We start from the raw sequence: 14,668 nt of genomic DNA on the forward strand, positions 1-14,668 counted from the left end.
AATCTAAGAAAAAGAAGGTCACAAAAAGTTTCTTGGAAAAACATGGGATATACCTCTGTGTTAAACAACAGATAGATACCATAATATTCCAATATATCATTCGATCTTTGACACATATACTTTAGTTTCCCATGAAATATCATCATTCTGCTAGATATAAGCTTAAATTCATAAAGAAATTAAAGAAATGCATAGTTTAGGTAAAAACCTGATTTCTTAATTATGCAATTAACATCAAATTAATAACCTAACAAGTATCTCAGATGACTTATTATTTAATCAAGAAAATTATTTAGTCCCATAATTTCTCACTTTTTCAATCTCTTTAATCTATAATTTCCTAATCAAATGATCTGATTAGCTATATAACCATCAACTCCAGATTTTGAACTAATATTTATAAGGACTTCAGAAATTAACTAGGTCAACCACATATTGATATGATTTATCCAGCTGTCTAGTTTATTAGCTTGGGTTATATTTTCTCCATGCTAATTTTACTTTATGCCAATGAATAAAATTATAGTTTTATCAGACATTACCTACTGATTCTTAAATAACAGAATTCAAGTATGGAAACTGTACATGCATTGATCTGTTAAATTTGATGATTAACAGTTTATAAGGTAGTTTCTACCTACTGTCAATCTCCCAGATAGAAGGAAGGGATGAAGAGAACACAGAAAGAAAAAAAGAAGTAATTTTTGCTATTGGCAATTACCCTGAAACAAACAACTGAAATTAACTAAAGATGAGAGAGAACTAGTAAAGAAGACTAGGCCTTTTTTTCTCCCACCTGCAGAGGATACGTCTTTCTGACAACCCATTTCAGAAATAATTTGTAGAATGAAAATACTGAATACAGTCTATCCTCCAAAGTCCAAAATTCTTTGGAATTGGACTTTCAAAGAATTTGTTATAATTAAATATAAACAGACTCTTAGCTATTCTCTACTGTCAATCCAATGTTGAAAATTTGCTTCAACGTAATTTGTGTGTGTGCATCTTACATTAAGCAAGTCCAAAAGAGTTTTTTATCTAATACCAAAAAAAAAAAATAACATAAAATGAACTACATACATGGAATGATGTTAGAATTCCTGTTTTTACTTTTATTTTGTTCTTGATTTCCAATGTGCTGTGTCCTCCAGCTCCTATACGAGGGAAGTCTCTGAGGGTAAAAAATAGAATGGAACACTCCTTTTAAGATGTAAATATTGCTTTTGTTTATTATTGTGACATAAGATGCTCCCTAAAGTATTTCATCAAGTTTTGTGAAATTTACATGCATTTCCCATAGTTCACAATTTTTACATTTGCCTCTGAATTTTTCCTTTTAATTGTTCAAGCATTTAATATGTATTTTTAAAATTTTTTAATGTTTTATTTATTTTTTTTGAGAGAGACACAGAGTGTGAGCAAGGGAGGGGCAGAGCGTGAGGGAGACACAGAATCCGAAGCAGGATCCAGGGTCTGAGCTGTTAGCACAGAGCCCGACATGGGGCTCGAACCCATGAACTGTGAGATCATGACCTGAGCCGAAGTCAGTCGCTTAACCGACTGAGCCACCCAGGCGCCCCAGCATTTAATATTTTTGACATGGAAATTTTGAACTAAATATATACAATTATATAACAAAATATGTTTCCTACTAAAGAGCTGCTGAAAAGCAAAATAGCATGGTTTGTTCTTGTATGAGTTGAAGCACTATGCAGATGTTGATTATTATCTATATTGCAAGAGGTAACGGTAAATTATTTTTAAATGATCATAAATAAACTCTCCAGATACGGCATTCACAGGAGATTTGGCTCATGCTTCAAATAATTGATAATTGATTTGTTAATGCCTTCCCTACTGCTTTTCCTCTCACTCACAGTTGCTAATCAGTCAGCAAGACCTATCATTTCTGCTGGTGAAGCTCTCAAATCATTTTACTTTTCTCTCTTTCTACTTAGTACAGTCCATTTTGATTTCTCACTTGAAAATGTCAACAGTTTCTTAACTGGCCTCTTTATCTTCAATCTCACTGGCTCTAATCCTCTTAAAACTTGAAACAGAGTCCACTGAGGCTCCTCAGAGGTCTCCCATCATTGGTAGGAAGTATTCAACCAATCCCTTTACTACTGCACAAAAACCTTAGGGAATGCACTCTTGATTGTCTGTCCTGCCTCACCCTTTGATAGGCCCCTTCCACTACAGCCAAACCAACCTCCTCAACTCCCCCTGGGAAGGGGTTGAATTGTTCTGAATCTTAGCAGATGTGCACATGTGTTTTCTGCTTGGACTGCCCTTTCCCTTGTCACTCTAACTTCTACTTGCCCTTTAGCTATCAGTTTAAGTGTCCTTTCTTCTGAAAGGTCTTTTTGCTTTCAGCCCTTTCTCCCCATTGGTCCTTAAATAAATATTTGTCAAGTGGATGAATAATCTAAACCAAGAGAGCTCATCATGTACAGTTTAGCAGGATTTTATACACATACAAACATATGTGCATGTGGATGTACATGTGAGTGTGTATATATATATATATATATATATACACACACATATATATATACACATATATATATATATATATTTAAATATGGTTTGCTCTTTCAAACTAAATATGGCACCCTGTTTCAAACCCCATTTATTGCTGTGTAACTGAATGAATGAAAACCTCACCATTGAATACTAGGCCCCTTGAACACTTCCATGAACTGCTTGAAAGCTGATGCCTTGGAAAGTATTACAACACTTTTTTTTTTGCTCTTGTCTGAACAGTCACCCAGTGGTCTCTTTCCTCTAGTCAATACCCAGTATTATCGATAAAACTAATGGTTCGCCTTCCTTGAAGACATGGAGGGGTTTTCACACCTCAGTCTGTGCTTGTTTCAGTTGCTACGAGTCTAAGCCTCCCAGGGCATCCATATTCTCTAGAGCTCTACTACTAAATAATTACCTAAATGATTATCCTAAAATACAACAAACTCAATGTCTTATATCCCATCAACCAATGTCTTCCTCTCTGCCCTCTGGTGCTCATGGTCTGTTGTCAACAAACTGCCATCCATCTTAATGCTTTTCTTTCAATAGTCCCTTCACCTTTTTTCTGGGGAGGGGGCAGGTGCACCAAGTGAAACTTGAGTGTCCCTTGAGAACATCGCAGTAGTTCTTTAAAAAAAAACCAAACAAACTGAATTCTCCCCTCATACCCCATATACATCACAGGGTGAAAAGATATGTGCTGTCGGTTTCTACTTATAAACCATTTCTACTCATTTCTCCTTCTAAATACCCAACTACTTTGATTTTCCTGAAATCACGTCACCTTCCCTTAACCTTTTTTAGAGGCTTCAGGTACTGATTACTGGATCATCCCACCTCCTTTAGTTTCAGACTTGTTTAATTTTTCTCCCCAGGTCTGTCATCATTCTTGTTTACTTCTACATTGACAAGCATGATCTAGCCAACACTCTAGTCTCTTCACTTCTCAGCTTCTTTACCTCTTATGACCTTTCCCTCCACTCCTCTGCCGTCCACTTTCTCCATTCTACCTTTTTAAGTTTCATTTCAAATGTTCATTTAAAAATTACAATTTCAACCATCCCATTATTGAAGATTACCTCTTTTCTTCCCTGTCATTTGTTCTAGTATCTTCAGTTTAGCAACGTGCAAGTCTATCAAAACTTCCCATATACTGTCCTTAACATTTTCTCTATGTGCCCAATGTCCTTCTGTGGCCAGTTTGCTCTTTATCATCCACCACTGTATCATTCATTTGCAAACACCCTCAATTTCTTCACCTGGGACTTTCAAACTGTCACTTTAAGAAATCCTCTGTGGGGGTGGGGGATGGGCTGGGTGGCCCAGTCGGTTGAGCATCCGACTTCAGCTCACGTCATGACCTCGCAGTTTGTGGGTTCAAGCCCAGCATCAGGTTCTGTGCTGACAGCTCAGACCCTGGAGCCTGCTTCAGATTCTGTGTCTCCTTCTCTCTCTGACCCTCCCCCACTTGCCCTCTGTCTCTCTCAAAAATAAATAATGATAAACAATTCAAAAAAGAAAAAAGAAATCCTAGACGGGTTTAACTCAACTATCCACATGCACAGCCCCTGTTTTCAATGTTTCTGTAGAAAACAATGAAACCAGATGACTCTCTTTAAATTCATGACCATAAATTTCAACTTTCTACTTTGATATAACTATTTCATATACTTTCCCCTTTCTGAAGCATAAGCTTTGCTTTGCTCTTCTTATCCCTGTACCCCTAAAAGTTTAACTGATGATCTCTTGCTTCGTACCCTCTTTAGAAAAAGCAGGCAATTGGATGAGAAATGCCTCAACTTCCTATCACCAATTCTACGAACTAACCAACATCTCTACTCTCATCTTCTTTCTACCTTTATGCTTAGATGGAATAATTTCACTGCTCCCATCAGTTATAGTCTCTGGGTTACACTCTCTCACTATGTCTATCTGCAAATCACTTTGACTCTTATGCCCAAAATTGTACAAAGGGAGCAAAATTGTACACAGAGCAAAAACCCAATCATATTTGTTCAGTGAAAGAAGTTACTCTTTCTTTTAGTGGCTTTACGTAAGAATGTTTAAATGGCATACATGAGTGTTTCCAAACGGCATATAGGGGGGCAAGCAGAGTTAGTGTACTGAATACGCTTGATTTATCAGCTGAAAGGGCAAGAAAATAGCAATTAAACATCCTTCCCCTCAAGACTACTCTGGTAGACTGCTAGTTCTTACACGACAGTACAGGTCTTCTGGTGGATTGTGTTATGTGGTGATTATTATATGCTTCACCTCCACCCCCCACCTCATCCTTACTTTGAGCCAAGACATTAAACAATTCTGCATCCGATTAAAAGCATGTTCCTGGTCTTGTGAAACTCTCCAATTTGACCAGTTTGGCAGTTCACCGACAGTTTCAGTAAACTTGATATCAGTAGAGAAAGAGAAAAGGTACAAAACATTTTGTTTGGACAACTGAGCAATCTGGAGATAGCTCCACAAATTCTTGGAACGAGTGAACTACATCCTAGGCTGGCTTTCAGAGTAATTCCCTAATAAATAGGTTAGGACACATGTATTTATCCTTTAGTTTCTGTCTACCAGCTCCAGCCAGTTAAACTTCCTAAGTAGTCATAAACTCCTCTAATTATTTCCTTTACAAACCCAAACCAGATGTAGTTTTAAAAGGTGAGATGCTACATTGCCTTTGGCAGACCAATTTTGTGGGTATTACTATTATTTTGACACTTTATTTTATACCAGCTTAATGAGAAATAGTTAAAAGGGGAGGGCTGGGGACGCATTTCTAGGCTTAAACAAGTCTCCTGCATAACAGCTGTGTGCTTTTAGGTATTTCTCTTAAACTCCCTTTGTCTTAGTTTCCTCATCTGTACTCCATTGGTTATGGTGAGGCCCAAATTCAGGAATCATGCCGAATGCACACCCCCAGAAAATAGCCCTCGTGAAAGTTAACTTTAGTAACTATTATTATTGCTATCACATCATTACCTGGAATTCAGCCTCTAGGGGAGACGGCTCACTGGGGGGATCTCTTTTCTTCATGTTAAGTAGATATGGATGTAATTCAGACAAACTCACTTCTGTTTCCCCAAATTGGTTGTATTCCACCAAGGCCTGGTGGATCAAGATATACTGTGCCTACAATTTCAAAGAAAAATATGGATAATTAATTGATAACTTCTAGTCTTATGAATCATATTGAAATAAATTATGCATCTCTATAATTGTGCTCAGATTGGGACAATGTTTGTAAAAGAAAGCCAATGCCCATAACATTTGAATAGTATGGAATTTGGCTCTCACAATTCTCTGGAATGTGAGCAAATTCCACTTCAGATCATTTTTGCAGAAAAAATAGCTTGGTACATAGATTAAACATATACTATGTAGTGCATAACTTTTATTTGATTCCTAAAAATTAGAAAACATTACCTGTTACTTCCTTCAGTGACCATTATTGAGCCAGTGAGTCAAATTACTAATATATAAAACTATAATAAATATCTAAGAGGAAAAAAATCAAATTGATACTCCATACAACACGTTAGACAAAAAAGCTTTCTAGAATCTTTTAAAATAGAGAAAATTATCAAAAAAACACAATACGCCAAATCCACATTTAACAACTCCCAACATTTTTATCATATTTGAATCCACTATTTTTAAATAAGTGACAAATTTGTGATAACATTCAAGCCTCTTCAACTACTAATGTTAGTTTCCTGAGTTTGACTATATCCTTTTAGCCCATTTACTTTTTCCACAGGAAATAATTTTTCCTTTTGTTCCTTGTTGACAATCTATTTTTATTCTTCTATAGTGATACCCATGTATCTGTAAGCATTGTACAAATTTGTGTGCTTTTTAAAAATTGTGTAAATTGGGGCACCTGGGTGGCTCAGTGGGTTAGGCATCGACTTCAGCTCAGGTCATGATCTCACGGTTCGTGAGTTCAAACCCCGCATCAGGTTCTTTGCTGTTAGTGTAGAGCCCACTTCTGATCCTCTGTCTTCCTCTCTCTCTGCTTCTCCTCTGCTTTTGCTCTCTCTCTCTTTTTCTCTCTCTCTCTCTCTCGAAAATGAATAAACATTTAAAAAATAATAATAAATAAATTAAATTAAATGGTATAAATAATATCTTACATGTTTCATTTGGTGACTTTATTCACTCTTTTTTTTTCATCTGAACATGTAACCAGATAGATAGGTACAGACTAAGATTATTCCTTTCACTGTAGCATAGCATGCAATTGTGTGTCCACGTATTGTTTGCCCTTTATCCCATAAAGTGCTTCCTTTTTTTCCCTTTTGCTATTCTATCAATGCTGAATTTAACATTCTTTTTTTTTAAAGTTTATTTATTTATTTTGAGAGAGACAGAGTGTGTGTGTGAGCAGGGGAGGGACAGAGAGAGAAAGGGAGAGAGAATCCCAAGCAGGATCCTAGCTCTGAGCCCAGTGCAGGGCTCAAATTCACAAACCGTGACATGAGCCAAAACCAAAGTTGACCGATTGAGCCACCCGGGTGCCCCTAATGAACATTCTTGCACGTGTTTTTAGTCATGCACATTTACAAGTGCTTCCCTTGGGTATATACATACGTGTGGAATTGCTGGGTCAAGTGCAGGTATTTTCAATAATAACCATCACTTACAATTACTGGTTAAGTACTTGTGCCAGAGACTTGCCTATGCATTTTCCTTGGATTACCTTTTTGTCATAACTCTATAGAGTAAATATATCACTGTGTCCATTTTACAGATGACTTAACTGAGGCACAGAAACATTAGAAACTTGTGAAAGGGTACATACCATTAAGAATTAACAGCAAGATAGGAACCTTGGAAGTCTACTTCAAAATCTGGGCTATTATTCACTCTACTACTCCGTGTCCCTAGCCCTAATTTTATGAGATGCTGTCAAATTAGTTATCAGTGTTTATTTTTTCCTTTCTAACATGTGTAAATGGTATCTTATTATTAATTTGTGTGCTTGTTTGTTCACATATATTTATAATCATCCTTCTTCTGCAGGACTTTCAGCCACTAACACGAAATGTTCCTAACTGTAATTGGTGCTTATCAATTGATTTAGTTTTCATGAAATAAAAAGAAAACTATTTTCACTCAGTTGAGAAGAATTTGGATTTCTTTTAAGATCACCATTCCCGCCACAAAAAGACTTCAGTCAAAAAGCAAAAGGGATAACAGTGATTGAAGGGGAGCACAAACCTCCACTTGAACCATCAGGCACCTCTGTCGCCTTAGCTTGACGACATAACCATAAACGTCCACTTTGTTCTCTGCCTCCAGGCCTTCTAGCATGGCGTCAATTCCAATATACGTGCCTGTGCGTCCAACACCAGCACTGACAAAACAACAAGCAAACAAACAAACAAATAAACAAAGTGAAGGCATGATCATGGCGGGGAAATGAAAAGACAACAGGGGTGAAGCAGAGGAAAGGATAAAAGTCTCTCCTCACAGACTGTTTTCCAAAACAGCAATCGCCAAAGGGAAGGGTGTTCTCTAACAGCCCAAGAGGAAGAGTTGGGACAGCCCTGGTGCCGGCCTTGGGAGTTCTCCATGTACCTGCAGTGCACCACAATGGGGCCACTGAAGAAGTTGCTGAAAGCGTTCACTCTCCTTCTCAGCTTGAGGAGCAGGTGAGGATCCTCAGGAACCCCGTGGTCAGGCCAGCTGGTGAACTGAATGTGAGTCACCTCTCTTCCGGTTGCTTTTTCTTTTTTCTAGGGGAGAGAGAATTTTTTCTCTGAGATGATTTTCTTGCAAGCAAATGATCTGACATAAATAAGTGGGGGCAGGGGGGAATCCAGTATCAAAAACTCCTCATGCAAAGGTTTTCAGCCATTATTACATTTTTTCTTTCCAATTAATCACCAGGAGTTGAGATGCCATGCAGGGGTGGCATGCACTAACCAGCAAGCAATAACTTACCAGTAAGGTAAGCAAGGTGTGGTAAGTTCGTGGAAACTGCTGGGAACTTTCATGCTGCCATGCCAAAACCAAACAGCAAAAACACACACACACACCAAAAAATGGGAGTGTGGGTAGGTGGAAAAATATATGAAGTAAAGGCCATTCTCACAGTTCTTTGAAATATTTCCACTTGGTAGGCCAGCAAATTTTCTTCATGTGAAGAAAGTCTGATTAATTGTTCTGTTAATGCTATATTTCTTAGCATTAGAAAGGTCAGCTCAGACTGTAGAGAGACAACTGAGGAAACTCAGCCCCAGACTACAGCTCGTATTTGTCCCAACTTCAAGATAATCACTACAAGATGAGTAATTCATAGTTCTCTGACCTGGTATGAAGAAGAACCACCTACATTTAGGCAACAGAAGAAACAACAAGACTTGGGTGGTTGTAATTGTCTGATGGGAAATGATTATGTTAATTAAGAATAATGATGAGACTAATCAATGTGACCAGATCTACATATTACCCATAAGTATGGATGGGGTGGGGGTCTCATGCCTAAGTCCATCATGTATTGAACCACAAACTATTGGTGGTGGAACCACTGTTCCATAGCCTTCTGTGGCCCATAGTAGTTAGTAATGCCATGGGAGCCTTAGAAGGCCTTGGAAGAAATATATAATTGAAAGGGGTTGTTTTTGCATCTTTAAACAGCTTTAAGACATATTCACATAGCATAAAATTCATTCATTTAAAGTATAATTTTTTTTATTATATTCCCAGAGTTGTACAATCATCACCACTATCTGATTACAGGACGTTTTCATTACCCACTCCCAAAAGAAACTCTTACTGATTACAGCCATCCCTCTTCCTGCTTCACCTCCCTCAGTTCCAAGCAATCCTAACCAGCTTTCTGACTCCATCAATTTGCCTATTCTGGGGACGCCTGAGTGGCTCAGGCGGGTAAGTATCTGACTCTTGATGTCGGTTCATGTCATGATCTCACAATTTGTGGGTTCGATTCCGACATTAAGCTTTGCGCTGACAGTGCAGACACTGCTTGGAATTTTCTCTCTCTCTCTCTCTCTCTCTGCCCTCCCCACTCTATCTCTCTCAAAATAAATACTTTTAAAAAATTTGCCTATTCTGGATTTTTCATAAAAACAGTATCCTAGAACATGTGAGGACCTCTGTTTTAACTATTATCTAAAGCCCTACCGACTGTTTTTTTCCAAACTAACATTTTATCTTTACTACATAGTTAGTGCTTTGTATTTCTTACAGTAGTCTTTAATTGTGCCATTTGTATATTCTTTCCATAATGGTAATTAATCGACCCGTAGAGAATAAGGGCCATTTTACCATTCATTCGATAATTCAGTCATTTATTCAACACAGTTAAAGAGCTCTTTTCTTTATATGTCAAGAGTCATAGAATTATAAATACTTTTGATAGGACTTGGACAGACAGATCCTACTTTCACCAGTGATTTAACTTGACCTGCTGGCTTGTGTTCTAACCCAACTCCTCCTCCTGTAGGTTGTTAAAAATAATTTTTCTTAGATATAATTTCTCACATTTAATTCCATAATTGTATTTTTAGGCAGACCGTATGAAAATAAAAAAAAAATATGTGATGAAACCAACTCACGTTTGTAATGTTCAACTTCTGAATGATATAATCTGGACACCTTTTGTGCTCGGTGATCTTTACCACAACATCTCCAAAAGTCTGTGTGCCCTCTTCCATCGACGGCCAGTATTCGGCACACTTGTTCTATATTTTAAAAAATATTAATAATTTTTGTTTTTCATTTAAACAAATGTATGTATTAAGACTCTTTAAAAAGCAAAACAAAAATCATCCATCTGAAATTCTCAAAACATTCATGTATTCTCCTTTAAGTACATAGACACCTTAAGCTGTGATGCTTGAAATGTATTCCATTTCCCATTAATGGCCCTGATAGATTTCCTTCATACTACGTAGCCAGAGGATGATCTTCCCAGGATTAGCTGCATATTCAAAGGAGATGTGCTCGGTTGTCAGCAGAAATGATGTGGTTGCATGTGGTTAATTTCAGGCTGGAGGATAGGGAGGCTTTCACGCTTCCTAAAGTCCCATTACATGAATTACCACGTATCTGCCCAAGGACAGTTTTCTTTCAAGTAGTCTCAAGTACTTGTGAAATCATTTCACAGAAATGCACTAAGCTTGTAACAATAGTGCAAAGAAATAGGAGTCAAATGTAAGTCCAGCAATTAAGCAGAAACACTTAAATTTTATTCATATATACATATATTCAGGTATGGACACTATTTTTATACATGTGTAAAAAGTTCAAATCAAGTGTCATACTGATTAAAATAGAGAACTGTCTGTTTTTGTCATCCAGCACGTGTGTGTGTGTGTGTGTGTGTGTGTGTGTGTGTTTTGAAATACGATTCAACACTCTTTTCCTAACCCCAACCTTTACCCTATGAATCCTACCCTGTTTCCTTCTTCACATCGAGTGACCATGACAATGACTGTGGCTTTCTGTTCCCAGATCATCCTCCAGAAATCATCAACAGTTTCATCCCTGGGACCTAGGAAGTAAATAAACACAAACTGATAAGAAATATCTTCTTAAAAGCGCTATGAAACAATTTTCAAAAAGAATGTTAGACTGTCAGATAAATTACCTTGTGCAGCAATGTATTTCCTGGGTTCTTTGAAACCCTGTTCAAAAAACACACAAAGGCATATCATTTACTGAACACTCAATTATTTCTTTATGTGCAAAGTCATGAGTTAGAGGAAGTTAATTTAGATCCACCGTCTCTTGGTTGTGGATTTCTCAGGACATTTTCAAATCATAAGGGGGATTTTATTAACTCATGGTCACCCTTTAAACTGCACCAAACATGTTAGCACTTACAAACACCATTCGTGACCTTTATGTATCTTTGCTATATATCCAAAACAATTTTGAAAACTGGACTTCATCCTCATCGGGATGATGCAGCAATTTACAAAAGTAATCCAGACATTCTTATATTTTATGTCCTGACAACTCAGAGCACCGTCTGTTACAGTTTAAACCTTCTTACAAGCCATATTGTTGCTTTGGGGATTTTTACTCAATTTCTTTCAATAAATCATTGTGAGATATCCCCACACATCTACCTTTTAACTAGCGCTGGGATAGACCACCGATCCCCTAGACTCCTTGTCTGCCATTGTAGATAAGAGAAAGAGTGACTTTAATTTCATTACCTACAATGTTTGCTTTTTCCACTCCTATTACCAAGGCAAAGAAGGAGGACAGAGGCAAATAAGATATTGTGCTAGTTTCCTCCAAATTATCTCATATTCCTTAAATTTACCTCAGCAATCAGAGAAGCCCTTCAGAGAGATAACCTTCGCCCATTAGATGAAATATTGTTACATGGGCCAACCTTCTCCCATTAGGTGAAATATTGTTACATGGGCCACAAGAATTCAGGATTAATATTAGTAACTTCTTGAAACTTCTATCTCATGACATAGTATTATTTATACATTAGCTCGTTCAACACTTATTTATTAACGGGCTACAATATGTCAAGTACCTATCTAAAAGCTGAGACACATTTTTCAGGAGCTCCTAGTTCTGCCGGAGACAAATAAGTAAAAGTCAATACCATAATTCCCACATATATTTGAACAGGAAATATAAGGGGTTTTTCTCAGAGATCATCTAAATCCTTATAAAATCTTCTGTCAATTACTTTACTTTGAAAAACAACGTTTGGAAGAAACCCTATATACTAAAATAAAGTTTATCAATGCTAATTGTGAAAGCCTACAGAGGTCACCTGCAGAATCGGTTAAAATAGAGGTCAAAATTATGGCACAGTGCTAGTAATTATCTTTAGACAATGACCTCACATTTGTAACTGTTGCTTGTGATTATAAACAAGCCTTTGAGGATAATATTAAAAAGGAATGAAATAAGAAATGGTATAAGAATATCATAAGCACATGTCATTTGTTGCGTGGGATAGAGCTTACAAAGACAACAGCAAGCAAGGATACAAAATTGTCATGTATCAAACAAAGTCGATGGGAGGCAGGACATTAGTACAGGTTAAAGTGATGTCTTTAGGGACAGAATACTTGAGAAGAAAAGTCCCAGCCCTGCTTCTACTTGTAAAAATGTTTCATAAATGATCTGAATAAAAAATATTCTTAAATATTTTTTTTTCATTTTACAGAATATGTGTGTAGAGGATTGAATAGCATTTTTCAAAACTCATATCTACTCAGAACGTCAGAGTGTGAGTTCATTTGCAAATAAGGTCTTTGTGGAAGATAAGGCTATAGCCCTCTCTCTGATCTGGGCTCTAAATCTAATGACTGGTGTCTTATTTTTTTTTTATGTATTTTTTTTTACTTATTTTTGAGAGACAGAGAGAGAGAGAGTGAGAGGGAGGGAGAGAGTAGGAGTGGGGAAGGAGCAGGGAGAGAGGGAGACACAGAATCTGAAGCAGGCTCCAGGCTCTATGCTGTCAGGACAGAGCTTGACAGGGGGTTTGAACTCACAAACCGTGAGATCATGACCTGAGCCGAAGTTGGATGCTTAACCAACTGAGCCACCCAGGAGCCCCAAATGGCTGTTGTCTTTATAAGAGAAAGGAGACACAGTACTGTAGAATCACACAGGGAAGATCATGTGATCATAGAAGCACATTTGAAGGTGATACAGGCACAAGACTAGGAAGGCCAACGATTGCCAGGAACCACTAGAAGCTAGGAGAGGCAAAGAGCAATTTCCCCCAGACCCTTCAGAGGCAGCATGTCTCTGCTGACACCTTGATTTTGGATTTCTTGTCTCCAGAACTTTGAGAGAATACTTTTATGTTGTTTTAAGCCATCCTGTAATACTTTGCTATGTCGGCCCTAGGAAACTAAGATACCATGTGAATAAATAAATATATAAACAAACAAACAAACAAATATAATTTGACCATTTTACTACTCCACTAAAAATTTATATATTCATGTACATCGAAATAAGCAAACCTCAGTTTCAATATCTTTCTGCAAGAAAAGCTGGTGAATTGCCTTATAGCATAGTATACAATTTGTCTACTATTTGTCAAAAAAATTTTTTTGGCATTCTTCATATATTGCTGGTGGAATGTAAATCGGTACGGCCCAGTGGAAGACCATTTGGAAATATCTTTTAAAATTGCAAATGCATATTCTCTTTGGCCTAGAGATTCTTCTTTTAGAATTTTATCCTAGATACACTAAAACTCATTGTAAAATAGTAAGTCGAGATTTTTCAATGAACCATTGTTTATAACAGAAGATTCTAAACACATTTAATGTCCATTAATATAGGCACTTATTAACTAAATCACAATACAGCTATACCATGAATGACTTATAAAATATAAAAAATGCAGACATTTTCTATATCCAGGGTCAGCAAACTACAACTTATGTCTGATTTTGTTAAAAAAAAAAAAAGTTTGGAATGCATTCACATTGTGTATGGAATTGTGGCCACTAAACTTCAGAGCTAAGTAGTTGTGACAAAAATGTTATGTCCTGGAAAATCCAAAATATTTGTTGCCTGGACTCTTACAGAAAAGATTTGCCAAACCCCGTTCTTGTAATGATATTATTGTAATGTATTGTATTGTAATTATTATAAGGATATATCCATATATATTTTTATTGTATCAATACTATATATATATATACATATATGTGTATATGTGTATATATACATATATGTGTATATATGTGATATACATATCACATAACTTTACAGGTTTATAAAGCATGGCACAGAAAAATGTGAATATTATGTTAACACTTTGGGATAAAGAGAAGATAACAAATGTTAGTGCCTTCGGACTGGGTCAATAAGAAACAACATAGAGGTTACCTTGTGTAGTAGGTGGGAGCATTGCACAATAAAATAACATTTTAAAATATTTTGGATAAATTAACCATATGCAACATTTATTTTTGGATAAATATGATGAACAAATGATCTGGGTCAATGAAGCATATCTCTGCTGAAATGCAATGTTATGTAATTGAAGAACAACAGGTTGGAGTCAGGCAGACCCGGGTTTGAATCTCAACTCAACTTTTTACTGATTGAATGAGGATAAGGATAACTAATTAACTAGAGTCTCCCAGTCTTCACCTCT

General features: G+C 36.8%; 1 protein-coding gene across 5 annotated transcripts in view; it reads right to left on the bottom strand.

Annotated features, from left to right (window-relative positions):
- The window catches only part of PTPRC (protein tyrosine phosphatase receptor type C), a 124,668-nt gene that overhangs the window by 7,916 nt on the left and 102,084 nt on the right, over positions 1-14,668 (bottom strand). For all 5 annotated transcript variants that reach the window (XM_045456646.1, XM_045456645.1, XM_045456644.1 and 2 more), the window contains 7 exons: positions 11,159-11,195; positions 10,965-11,062; positions 10,125-10,250; positions 8,122-8,279; positions 7,762-7,897; positions 5,521-5,670; positions 1,081-1,171 (listed from right to left, as the gene is read on the bottom strand). In XM_045456646.1, coding sequence (XP_045312602.1) covers positions 1,081-1,171; positions 5,521-5,670; positions 7,762-7,897; positions 8,122-8,279; positions 10,125-10,250; positions 10,965-11,062; positions 11,159-11,195 — 796 coding nt within the window. The remainder of the gene's footprint in view (positions 1-1,080; positions 1,172-5,520; positions 5,671-7,761; positions 7,898-8,121; positions 8,280-10,124; positions 10,251-10,964; positions 11,063-11,158; positions 11,196-14,668) is intronic.

Source organism: Leopardus geoffroyi, chromosome C3 (genome assembly GCF_018350155.1).
Source record: "Leopardus geoffroyi isolate Oge1 chromosome C3, O.geoffroyi_Oge1_pat1.0, whole genome shotgun sequence".
Taxonomy (NCBI): domain Eukaryota; kingdom Metazoa; phylum Chordata; class Mammalia; order Carnivora; family Felidae; genus Leopardus; species Leopardus geoffroyi.